The sequence below is a fragment of the Natator depressus genome, chromosome 1 (assembly GCF_965152275.1).
Source record: "Natator depressus isolate rNatDep1 chromosome 1, rNatDep2.hap1, whole genome shotgun sequence".
NCBI lineage: Eukaryota > Metazoa > Chordata > Testudines > Cheloniidae > Natator > Natator depressus.
Window position 1 is genome coordinate 318,668,679 of NC_134234.1, and position 13,820 is coordinate 318,682,498.

General features: G+C 40.6%; 1 protein-coding gene across 1 annotated transcript in view; it reads right to left on the minus strand.

Moving 5' to 3' along the window:
- The window catches only part of LOC141990543 (sucrase-isomaltase, intestinal-like), a 45,801-nt gene that overhangs the window by 18,146 nt on the left and 13,835 nt on the right, over positions 1-13,820 (minus strand). The window contains 2 exon segments of the mRNA XM_074957893.1: positions 11,330-11,461; positions 11,923-12,048. Of these exon segments, the coding sequence (XP_074813994.1) occupies positions 11,330-11,461; positions 11,923-12,048 (258 nt within the window).

The following is a 13,820-nucleotide window of genomic DNA, read 5'->3' on the forward strand; positions in this document are numbered from 1 at the left end:
TGGGAAAAGGCCCAGGGAACAGCAACATCAAACTGAAGGAAGCAATGTGTGGCTGCTGTGTGTAGGGTCTCTGGGCTGGGGCCCAGAGTAGTGAACAGGCCCAGATCCTCCTCACTGGCCTACTAGTGAAGTGGCCTAAGTGCCAAGAAGGGGACAAGGCTCTGTTGGGAAGCCCAAGTGAAGGGCAAGACTTAAAGGAGCCCAGAGATGGGGCTGAAGACCTTGGGGAGGGCAGTGTGTTGAAGTCTTTGCTACCCCAGAAGGGGTTCATCCATTTTAAACTGTCTGGGTTGGCCAGAGTGCTGAGCCAATGACGACCCACCTAATGAGGTCAACAACCTGCAGGGCTGTGCTGGGGGCAGGAGAGCTTGCAGCATCACACCCAGCTGACAGGAGGCACTCACAAGAGGCGGCGCCTATCACATCTTCTTTTAAAATTAATTTGAACTCCTACATTAACAGATTTACTTGCAAATTCTTGAAAAAGTCATTCTGTGCTCAAAAAGCCAATGCTGAAATTTTGGCGAGAACAAACTGGATTTTTCCGTGTAAAACAAACAGGCTAAATCCCTATTTTAAGTGCAAAACTCAGTTCAATCTTTACCATGGAGCTGCAACTGGTGCCTTAATAATTAAGTAATGTAAGTGTTAATTAGAATTTTAACCTACTTAAGTAGTTCAGCTTTGAAAAAGAGAACTGTCCATCTGCAGTAATTATTTTTTAATCCTGGAAAAGATGGTTCCCAAGAGATACCAAAGCTCTAACAAGTTGGCTTAATTAGCTACTCCTAATAAAAATCTCTGATTTCTTTTAGCTGAAAAGTCATTCCAGTGCATAAATCTACTATATAATGCAGCTTTAACATCATCCTAAGGAGAACAAAAACTGCCATACCTGATTCTGCATTCAATAAAAAGTTTTTTTAGCACCCGTTAACTCTTCCGACACTATAGCTTTTAGTTGTTCATTTAGGGACTGATTCTGGGAGGTGCTATGCACTTTCAAATTTCATTGGCTTCAGTGAGAGTTGTCGGTAATCAGCACCTCTCAAAAATCAGGCCACACTTATCTATGTGCCCAAAAATGGATTTGGGGCCCAATTGTATGCACCCACATTTGAAAAGTTAAGCCTCAGCACCTCACAAAACTGGATCCTTAGCTGCTAAAATAATTGAATATTATTTTTAACCCTGAAGTCTAGCTAATCAAAAAATGTAAATGGTTTTAAATGACTTAAATGACTGCTTCTTGGAGCAGCTAGTCCTGGAACCCACAAGAGGAGAGGCAATTCTTGATTTAGTCCTAAATGCAGCACAGGATCTGGTCCAAGAGGTGAATATAGCTGGACCACTTGGTAATAGTGACCATAATATAATTAAATTGAACATCCCTGTGGCAGGGAAAACACCACAGCAGCCCAACACTGTAGCATTTAATTCCAGAAAGGGGAACTACACAAAAATGAGGAGATTAGTTAAACAGAAATTAAAAGTTACAGCACCAAAGTAAAATCTGTGCAAGCTGCAGGAAAACTTTTTAAAGACACCATAATAGAGGCTCAACTTAAATGTATACCCCAAATTAAAAAACATAGTATGAGAACCAAAAAAGAACCACCGTGGCTAAACAACAATGTAAAAGAAGCAGGGAGAGGCAAAAAAGCATCCTTTAAAAAGTGGAAGTTAAATCCTAGTGAGGAAAGCAGAAAGGAGCATAAACTTGGGCAAATAAAGTGTAAAAATATAATTAGGAAGGCCAAAAAAGAATTTAAATTACAGTAAGCCAAAGACTCAAAAAATAATAGCAAACATTTTTTTTAAGTACATCAGAAGCAGGAAGGCTGCTAAACAGCCAGTGGGGCCACTGGACAATCAAGATGCTAAAGGAGCACTCAAGGACGATAAGGCCATTGCAGAGAAACTAAATGAATTATTTGTATCAGTCTTCACCGTTGAGGATGTGAGGGAGATTCCCAAACCTGAACCATTCTTTTTAGGTGACAAATCTGAGGAACTGTCCCAGATTGAGGTGTCATTAGAGGAGGTTTTGGAACAAATACATAAACTAAACATTAATAAGTCACCAGGACCAGATGGTATTCACCCAAGAGTTCTGAAGGAACTCAAATGTGAAATTGCAGGACTACTAACTGTAGCCTGTAACCTACCATTTAAATCAGCTTCTGTACCAAATGACTGGAGGATAGCTAATATGATGCTAATCTTTAAAAAGGGCTCCAGAGGTAACCCTGGCAATTACAGGTCAGTAAGCCTAACTTCAGTACTGGGCAAACTGTTTGAAACTATAGTAAAGAACAAAATGATCAGACAAATAGATTAACATAATTTGTTGGGGAAGAGTCAACATGGTTTTAGTAAAGGGAAATCGTGCCTCACCAATCTACTAGAATTCTTTGAGGCGGTCAACAAGCATGTGGACAAAGGGGTTCCAGTGGATATAGTGTATTTAGATTTTCAGAAAGGCTTTGATAAGGTCCGTCACCAAAGGTTCTTAAGCAAAGTAAGCAGTCATGGGATAAGAAGGAAGGTTCTCTCATGGATTGGTAACTGATTAAAAGATAGAAAACAAAGGATAGGAATAAATGGTCAGTTTTCAGAATGGAGAAAGGTAAATAGTGGTGTCCCACAGGGGTCTGTACTGGGCCCAGTCCTATTTAACATAGTCATAAATTATCTGGAAAATGGGGTAAACAGTGAGGTGGCAAAATTTGCAGATGATACAAAACTACTCAAGAGAGTTAAGTCCTAGGCAGACTGCGAAGAGCTACAAAAGGATCTCTCAAAACTGGGTGACGGGGCAACAAAATGACAGATGAAATTAAAGGTTGATAAATGCAAAGTAATGCACATTGGAAAACATAATCCCAACTATACATATAAAATGATGGGGTCTAAATTAGCTGTTACCACTCAAGAAAGAGATCTTGGAGTCATTGTGGATAGTTCTCTGAGTGTGCAATGGCGGTCAAAAAAGAGAACAGAACGTGGGGAATATTAAGAAAGGGATAGATAAGACAGAAAATATCATATTGCCTTCATATACATCCACGGTTTCCACACATCTTGAATACTGCGTGCAGATGTAGTCACCCCATCTCAAAAAAGATATATTGGTATTGGAAAAGGTTCAGAAAAGGGAAACAAAAATGATGAGGGGTATGGAAAGGCTTCTGTATGAGGAGAGATTAATAGGACTGGGACTTTTCAGCTTGGAAAAGAGACGACTAAGAGGGGGATATGATAGAGTCTATAAAATCATGACTGGTGTGGAGAAACTAAATAAGGAAGTGTTATTTTCTCCTTCTCATAACACAAGAACTAGGGGCCACCAAATGAAATTAATAGCAGCAGGTTTAAAACAAACAAAAGGAAGTATTTTTTTCACACAACGCCCAGTCAACCTGTGGAATTCCTTGACAGAGGATGTTGTGAAGGCCAAGACTATAGCAGTATTCAAAAAAGAACTAGATAAATTCATGGAGGATAGGTCCATCAATGGCTATTAGCCAGGATGGACAGGGATGGTGTCCCTCACCTCTGTTTGCCAGAAGCTGAGAATGGGCGACAGGGGATGGCTCACTTGATGATTACCTGTTCTGTTCATTCTCTCTGGGGCACCTGGCATTGGCCATTGTCGGAAGAGAGGACACTGGGCTAGATGGACCTTTGATCTGACCCAGTATGACCGTTCATTTGTTCTTATGTTCCAATTAATTTCATTCTTAGCTATTTCATTTTCTAGAATGATTTAATGAGTAACATACAAGGGGTTTCATTAAATTTTGCTGTAATAAATGTTTATCATTTTACTTTATAATCATTGTTACTTTTAGAACCTCTTGCTTTGACTCTAAACAATACATTTGTTCTGACTCAGAATAAGTCACATTGGAAAATGGGAACACAGTTCCAGATAACCACGGTGAACAAGTCATGATACTCTTAGTTAAAATTCATCCTGGGGCTGAGAGGCAATAGAAGACTTCTAGCACAACAACACTGTAGCATTTCTGATGCACAGGTGCCAGACTGCACTCAGATATGACCCCATTTTCAAGATATCAGTATCTAGATAAAAGTGTGCGTGTGTGGGGGGGGGAGACTTAGTACCTCATGCATGTATCTGCACTGAGCATCTTTTCAACTCTGTATATGCCATCATAGAAATGGGCAGTAGGGGGAAAGCCATGGCCATAGTGTTGGTAATGAGGACAAATCAGTAACATAGAAGATTCTCAGGGATTGAGTTTCTCATCCCACGGTGTTGGAATTTTGTTTAGATGGCTGAATGACTGCTACACCCTCTGCCACTCTGCCCATGAGTTCAAGATTCTGCCCTCTCCACCCACCGCATCATCACAAAACTGTTTACTTGGGTTTTATACGGTCAAGGTATAATATATATTTAATCACCATTCCTGAAATCATAATCAGAGATTCTAAATTTTGATGCACAAGAACTCTCTCTCTGCAACTGATCCTCCAAGGGAATTGAAAATGGAAAATTAGTTTTCAAAATCAAGAAAACTGGACTACACTTGCCTTGACTTTAGTTAGGATAGCTTTGCTGTCACCTTGGAATGAAACTCTTAATAATGTTCCAGCTCCTGACTCAATTTATGGGAGTGATTTACATCACTAAAGAATGAGAACAATAAAAGGATGATAGAAATTCGAGTAACTGCACTAAAGTGAAGATGAAAATCTTCACTGCCAATGCAACCTATACTCTCCATTAGCATTTCAAAGATGATTGAATATATTTGCATTCATCCATGGCTGACAGTGACCCACTGTAGGGCAGGACAAACTAGACCAGTCTTTGTCATGTTTTCATCAGCGGACAACACAGTTCTTGGGATGTGTAAAAAATGTTCCCTAGCTGCAGGTTAGTTTCTTTCAGTTATATTACCTAGTTTCTATTAATTTATAGCCTGTATTAAGAATTCTTCATTTTTATATGTTATATTAATTTAGTGATATAAATTTAGATTTATATAGCAATAATTTTTTGCACTTCTATTGCCCTTTGCATTTAGGCCTTTTCCCCTATTTTCTATTTACAACTGGTTCGTGAACAGACTAGTTTTTTTTCATTCATTTGTTCATTACTCAAAATTATTTAAACACGGTGGGCCAGGTCCTCAGTTGCTGGAAACTGGTATAACTCCATTAACTCCAATGGAGCTATGCTGACTTACAACTGCTGGCCCTTTCTGTGAATATATTTTAGGCTGTGAATTGCTGGCAAACTGTGCTCAACACTAGAGCTAGCTGGAAATTTTGCAGAAACATCTGGGGTTTGATTAATTTTGGTCAAATTGCAGGTAAGCTTCCCATAGCTGCTGGGGAGCCATGCCATCCCAGGCTTCCAGGATCCATGGGATGGAGGCCTCAGTCCCGGAGACCACAGAGCTTCCAGGGTCTGTGGCTCCAGGGCAATCTCACCATGTGGAAAGCTCTGAGGCCATGGACCCCAAACTTCCAGGCATAGCGCTATGCCTACCTACATACCTCCAGCTTTCATCCAGACCACACCACACGATCCATTGTCTACAGCCACGCTCTACGATACAACCGCATTTGCTCCAACCCCTCAGACAGAGACAAACACCTAGAAGATCTCTATCAAGCATTCTTACAACTACAGTACCCACCTGCTGAAGTGAAGAAACAGATTGACAGAGCCAGAAGAGTACCCAGAAGTCACCTACTACAGGACAGGCCCAACAAAGAAAATAACAGAACCCCACTAGCCGTCACCTTCAGCCCCCAACTAAAACCTCTCCAACGCATCATCAAGGATCTACAACCTATCTTGAAGGATGACTCATCACTCTCACAGATCTTGGGAGACAGGCCAGTCCTTGCTTACAGACAGCCCCTCAACCTGAAGCAAATACTCACCAGCAACCACACACCACACAACAGAACCACTAACCCAGGGACCTATCCTTGCAACAAAGCCCGTTGCCAACTGTGTCGACATATCTATTCAGGGGACACCATCATAGGCCCTAATCACATCAGCCACACTATCAGAGGCTCGTTCACCTGCACATCTACCAATGTGATATATGCCATCATGTGCCAGCAATGCTCCTCTGCCTTGTACATTGGCCAAACTGGACAGTCTCTACGTAAAAGAATAAATGGACACAAATCAGACCTCAAGAATTATAACATTCAAAAACCAGTTGGAGAACACTTCAATCTCTTTGGTCACTCAATTACAGACCTAAAAGTGGCAATTCTTCAACAACAAAAACTTCAAAAACAGACTCCAACGAGAGACTGCTGAATTGGAATTAATTTGCAAACTGGATACAATTAACTTAGGCTTGAATAAAGACTGGGAGTGGATGGGTCATTACACAAAACTAAAACTATTTCCCCATGTTTATTCCCCCTCCCCCCCCCCGCTGTTCCTCAGACGTTCTTGTCAACTGCTGGAAATGGCCCACCTTGATTATCACTACAAAAGGTACCCCCCCCACCCCCGCTCTCCTGCTGGTAATAGCTCACCTTACCTGATCACTCTCATTACAGTATGTATGATAACACCCATTGTTTCATGTTCTCTGTGTATATAAATCTCCCCACTGTATTTTCCACTGAATGCATCTGATGAAGTGAGCTGTAGCTCACAAAAGCTTATGCTCAAATAAATTGGTTAGTCTCTAAGGTGCCACAAGTCCTCCTTTTCTTTTTGCGGATACAGACTAACATGGCTGCTACTCTGAAACCTACTTTATCCTGTGTCCAATTCCAACTGCCTGTACATAACAATAGCAAGAGCTTCACAGTGCCCTACACAGACTCTGTTTGGGAAGCTCAGCCCTTAAAAGCACAGTCCCAAAGTCCTGCCATGAAGCCAGGAGCCTGGAAATCCTGGGACTGCCCTGCGCTGTAGACCACAGTGCTTTCAGACTCCCAGGCCAGCTGGTTCCCTGAGCTACCCAACTCCTGCAGCCTGGTAGGCTAGCTATACTACGGGAGTCTGGAAGTCTGGGATACCTGGCCCACAGCAGTCAACATAGTGGGAATGCCCTGGAGCTGCAGATCCTGAAAGCCCTGGCAGCTGTTTAGTAAAATTGACATGATTCTTGTCAGTCTCATGGTGGCCTACCACTAAATAGCATCAGTGGTGGGCAGCAGTGAAGCAAATAATAATCATGTCAATTTCACTCAGCAGCTGCAGGGTCTGGAGAGTTGCTTTTTTCCATTTGGAAACATCATGTTTCAGAAAAGATTTCGGAATCTCCAGTTCACAGGAAATTGCAAACTGGTGAAATTTTTGATGAACCAGAAATTGTGAGTTTTGCCAGCTGTATTCACCACATGTATCACTATTTGTTGTTATCATTGATGACTGACCACTTTGGTCACATGGCATCATTTGTTTCCCAGCTGGGTGAATGTTACTACAGTAGAACCTCAGAATTACTAACACCAGGGTTACAAACTGGCCAGTCCACCACACACCTCATTTGGAACCGGAAGTATGCAATCAGGCAGCAGCAGAGACAAAAATAAAATAAAAAGAAAAGGAGTACTTGTGGCACCTTAGAGACTAACCAATTTATTTGAGCATAAGCTTTCGTGAGCTACAGCTCACTTCATCGGATGCATACTGTGGAAAGTGTAGAAGATCTTTTTATATACACACAAAGCATGAAAAAATACCTCCTCCCACCCCACTCTCCTGCTGGTAATAGCTTATCTAAAGTGATCACTCTCCTTACAATGTGTATGATAATCAAGTTGGGCCATTTCCAGCACAAATCCAGGTTTTCTCACCCCCTCCCCCCCACACACACACACACAAACCCACTCTCCTGCTGGTAATAGCTTATCTAAAGTGACCACTCTCCTTACAATGTGTATGATAGATAACCTGGATTTGTGCTGGAAATGGCCCAACTTGATTATCATACACATTGTAAGGAGAGTGATCACTTTAGATAAGTTATTACCAGCAGGAGAGTGGGGTGGGAGGAGGTATTTTTTCATGCTTTGTGTGTATATAAAAAGATCTTCTACATTTTCCACAGTATGCATCCGATGAAGTGAGCTGTAGCTCACGAAAGCTTATGCTCCAATAAATTGGTTAGTCTCTAAGGTGCCACAAGTACTCCTTTTCTTTTTGCGAATACAGACTAACATGGCTGTTACTCTGAAACCTGTCAAAATAAAATAAAAAATAAGCACACTACAGTACTGTGTTAAATGTAAACTACTAAAAAATTAAGGGAAAGTAGCATTTTTCTTCTGCATAGTAGTTTCAAAGCTGTATTAAGTCAATGTTCAGTTGTAAACTTTTGAAAGAACAACCATAACATTTTGTTCAGAGTTACGAACAACCTCCATTCCCGAGGTGTTCATAACTCTGAGGTTCTACTGTATAATAAAGAGGGGGCAGGTATGACCAAGTCACTGAGCCTTTGATTCTCTCCAGGAGCTGGTAATAGCAGCTAACAGGGGAATTTGGGAGGGAGTGTGAGAAGCTTTCCTTCCAGGTTCAGCACTATGTGTGATATCAAGATGGACAGCAATGGAACAGTGGTGGTGACCAGCAACAGACGTGCCCTATTCTTTCCTGCCTGAGGACCAAAGGGATTTCCTGTATACGAAGTGCAAGTTGGTGGCTGTGCTGGAGGAAAAGATTCTTGTATTGGAGGGGCAAGTTGACATGGTACTAAGAATCAGAGAAACTGGGGATTTCCTAGACAACCAGATCTGGGAAACACCCATACTGCAGAGTCAAGGAAGAATGGAGCCTGGAATCATTGAGAAAGGAAGTCAGAGAGGACTGGCATTTCATAACCACCAGAGGCAAGAGATCATGGTTGGAGACAGATGAGGCTAGACAGACTGTGGCCACCAGAGAGAAGAGAAGCAGGAGGAATTCTATATAGCTAGAAGTTTAAAATCAACACCAGGTCTTCAACATGGAAACTATGGAAGATACTTCTTAAGATCCAGCAGGTCTGAGGGAATGGAGAGATGTATGGATGGCAGCTTGGCCCAATCTGTGAGGAAAAATCAAGCTTATCCACAAAGAGTTCTCCAACCAGCCAAGGAAGACAGACAGACATCCTCACTGGAGATTCAATACTAAGAAGAATTGAAAGAACATTCTTCAAGGGATAGACAGACAACAGGACAGTGTGCTGCATTGCTGGAGCCATGACACAAGTCACTCTGAGATTGGGTAGGCTTCTGGAGTCTACATGTAAGGATTCATTGGGGATGGTTCATATCAGCACTAATGACACTGTCAGGGGATATCTTGCAGATAATAGATGGCTTCAGGGAACTTGGAAGTATGCTGAAGAAGAAGAATATTCAAGCAATCTTCTCTTAGATACTTCCTGTCTGATGAGCAAAGGGAAACAGAAGGCAGAAGATTCTGGAAGTGACTCACTGGCTAGGTAAATGGTGTAGGATAGAGGGTTTTGGTTTTGTGGAACATTGGTCCACGTTCTGTGGGGAGAAGAGGCCTCCACCTCAGTAGAAGGGGAACCAATATCTTTGGGGACAGGCTGGAGGCAGTTAAACTAATAGCAAAAGGGCAGGGTAAAAAGAGAGAAGATATGAGCACTCAGCACACAACTGAGAAACCTGAAACATGGTAGGATGATTTGCACTACTGGGATGTTAAAATCAATTGTTATAATCTATTTAGGAAGGATCAGTTGGGGGAAAAGGGGAGGGGGAGTGGCACTCTACATCAAAAATGGAGAGGGTTCAGAGAAGAGCCATGAGAATGATTAAAGGATTAGAAAACCTGCGTTGTAGTGGCAAATTCAAGGAGTTCAAGCTATTTCTCTTAACAAACAGAAGGTTAAGGAGTGACTTGATTACAGTTTACAAGTATCTACCTGGGGAACAAATATTCAATAATGGGCTCAAGCAGAAAAAGGTATCACATGATCCTAGCTTGAAGCTGAAGCAAGACAATTTCAGACTGGAAATAAGGTGTACATTTTTAATGGTGAGCCTAATTAATCTTTGGAATAATCGGCCAAATGTCGTGGTGGATTCTCCATCATTAACATTTTTTTAAAATCCAAACTGGATATTTTTCCAAAATATATGCTCTAGCAATTATCTGGAAGAAGTTCCATGGCCTGTATTGTACAGAAAGTCAGACTACATGATCCCTTTGGTCCCTTCTGGCCTTAGAATGAGTGAATCTATAAATTGGTGGGAGCAGTTTGTGGAGATTTTGAAGAGGATGGCCAACAGGATTAAGAAGATACATTTCAAAATGTTTCCATTCACACTTTTCCCACAACATCAATACTGAAAAAAAATAAGATTATTGTAAGATTTGTAGATGAGGATAACATTTAAAATGAATTTTTATCTAGTTCACACAACGGTATTGTGTACAGCATGTGTGCATAGTCCCAGTCACAAAGTGGGTGGCCAGATTCTTGTCTGGTTTATACAGCGGTTTGGCAGAGCTCTGGTCAGGGACTTCGGTTGGCTGTAACTGAGAAATGTGAGGTCAGTGTCAGTGGCAGGGTTATAGCTTGGGGTAACACTGTCAGTATAGTGCTGCATTGCTGTTAAGATCTGTAGAGTAATTTTTTATATATCTATCAAGGACTTTTAAAAAAATAGTTTACTGGCCTCCAATTTTCTATCACCTACCATCACATTCCCTATAATTATTGTCCCAAAAAGTTAGTAATTTCACTACAAGTGAGTGTGTGCTGATCTACTGCAAATAAATAATTTTTATTAGAAATAAATTCTACTTCCATTTCTGCACAAAACGAAATCAGTTTGGTCATTATTACATGCTTTTTGACTACAGGCTCAAAATTTGTTTTTCACAAATTTTCATACAAACTTTCTTATATGAATATTAACAAAAAGCTACTGGGAAAATGAAGAATGGTTTCTAGTTTCCTAAAAAAGTTTGTGAATAATTTTGTGCATATTAAGAAAATTAGTTTATTTTCAGAAAGGGAAATGCCTTCAACCAGTTCCCTCTCAATTCGAGTCCATAATTTTCATAGAAACTTCTTGGGAAAGTGTGAGAGAAAAATAAGTGTTGTGGCATACAAAGAGTATTGGTACAGAAGTACCTGATAAAAGCAATACAGCATTATAATGAGAAGTGTGTAAAGAATTTCTTTTGATTTACTAGACAGATGAATGATATTGCAAGAGAAAAAGATGGAGTACCCATTTCAATAGCATAGATACTTTGGTGCCTAGATATTTCAGTGACTGGTACTATGTAAATATGTAGCATAAATTGAGAGAAAATTAGTGATGTTGTTAGTTTTACCAGAATAATGACATAGTGCATTCCATCTTTTTTCAGCTGTTGAATGTACTCTGGCAGACCTGCATAGTTTTCTTTATCATAGGTGAAGTCCAAACGACGATCCATGTAGTCGATATCACCATACTGGACATCCTGACAGTTTTGAACATGAAATTATTTTAGTATGTTGTTAACTAAATCAGAATTTATGCTACTTTATTTAAGAATCCTCAAAAAGTAATTAATCTGCCATCAAATGTAATTTAAACTATTGGATATATCAAAAGGAGATTTCTGATTAACTTTAAGAATAAGGCAGCTAAATTCTGCTCTCACTTCCTCCACAGTAAATCCAATGTATAACTCCATTGAGTTCATCACAGATACTCCAGATTGACCATTATGTAATTGAGAGCAGAACTGGGTTTTAAAAAATCATTTAAATTTGTGAACTTCTGGGATACTATTTGCCAAATTATTACACAGAATTATTAATGCTCTCATACTGTACAATTCACAGGGCAATTGTTCCCTTCTATTATTATTTTTTTACTCATTTCATTTTGAGAAGGTAATTAAATAATTAAACTGCACTTTGAAAAAGTCATACTTACATATGGAATACGATACTGCCGCATGCGATCAACTGTTTTCTTTACCACATCAAGGCTGTCATACCCATAACGGGACAGCTGAAATCCCAGAGACCAATAGGAAGGAAAATGTGGGCGTCCAATGGCCTAAACCAGGAATTAATACATTCTAATAGACGAACAGAAAACTCTGGAGACAGAAATATAACGTAATTCTAAGAATACATGTTTATCGGTATAGCTTCCACACACTCATTAAAACAGGGGAAAAGGAATGGCTTACAATCTTTGTTGTGCTATTTTACTCAACTAGCAAAGTGTGCTATGAGAAAATACTTGCTGTAAAATTCTGCAATTAAATTATTTCCCTTCATTTCTCCAAGAATGATACAGCAACAAATATTGGGGCAGATTATATACATCTGCTCCGCTGGTGCACCAGGGCATTTTTGTATGGGGGATGGTACTCACTAATTCTCCAATCCTATTTGAGCCTCTGTGCAGCCCCTTACCCACTGGAGACTAGAGGGGGTCCATTCAAATTGTTTTCAACCTCAACAAAAATGCCCTCAACAAAAATTGTTTTGATCATAATTTTTCATTATTCAATAAAAATTTCAACTGGGGGGGGTGGAGAATGTTTTGTTTCAATGGGAAATAAAATCACTCACCTATTTTTTACTTTTTTCACTGGAAATAGATTAGAAAATGGGGGGATGTCACTGAAACGAAATTTTTTCCTATTAAAAAAACCCCAACAATTTCACAGAACAATATGAACAAAAAAAAACGGTTAGTTTCTTTCTATTTTTAAAAAATATATACTTACCTTTTTTTCAAGCAGCTCTCCGGTAGAGCTCTGCTGACCTCCCCACACAGAAACACAGAGCTCTAAACACCACAGAACTACTGTTCTACAACCATGGTAGGGAGCTAGGGGAGCAGGTAGCAGCAGAGGGTCTCTGCAAGGAGGAATGTCACGGCATGGCAGATCCAGAGAAGAGGAGCAGAGCCAGGGAGATGTGTCCGGAGAGCAGCCACCACCTGGACAGACAAATCTAATCTCTCCCAGCTGCCACTAAAGGCCTTCAAGCTCTAGTGTTCGCAGCGGAGTGGACATGCGGCTGCTCTGCACCAAGACAGGCATGAGTGGCAGTGTCACAGCCCGTTACGTTCTCTTCACATAGCCCATTTACTTAGGCTTTTTTCAGGGGGGGATCAGCATTTGGTCTCATTTGACCATAAGCTTAAGTTTGCAGAATAATGACAAACAATGTCACTACCAAGCATTTTGGCAGAAACATCTAGCTACTCCAGTACTGTGGGCAGAGTTTGGGGATGTAGGTTGAAGACACCTTCACATCTGAAATTTTTATATATATTTTTTTAATTTAAATGAAGTCATACACAAAGCCAGCCTATGTAAATGAATATTCTCATTACCACTAATGTTTCCCTTCTAATGTAGGTTGCACACATTGTGCCTTGTTTTGAGTGACACTGAAAGCTCTCATCAGGGACTGTCTTTACCTATATGTTTGAAGACCACCTAGCATAATGAACCCCTGTCCTGAATGGGACCTTTGAGAGAGAAATAATTATAAGACTAATAGTCTAAGGACTTGTCTTCATTACCATGTTACATCAGTGCAGCTGTATCGATGCAGCTGTGCCAATGTAGCGCGTCTGGTGCAGATGCACTATGCCGACAGGAGAGCCCTCTCCCATCAGCAGAATTACTCCTCCTCAGCAAGAGGCGCAAGCTATGTCAGCAGGAGAGTGACGCCTGCCGACATAGCGCAGTGTGGACACTGCTTTAAGTTGGTCTAACTTATGTCACTCAGGGGAATGGCTTTTTCACACCCCTGAGTGACGAAAATTAATCTATTTAAGCAGTAGCGTAGAGAAGCCCGACGTGT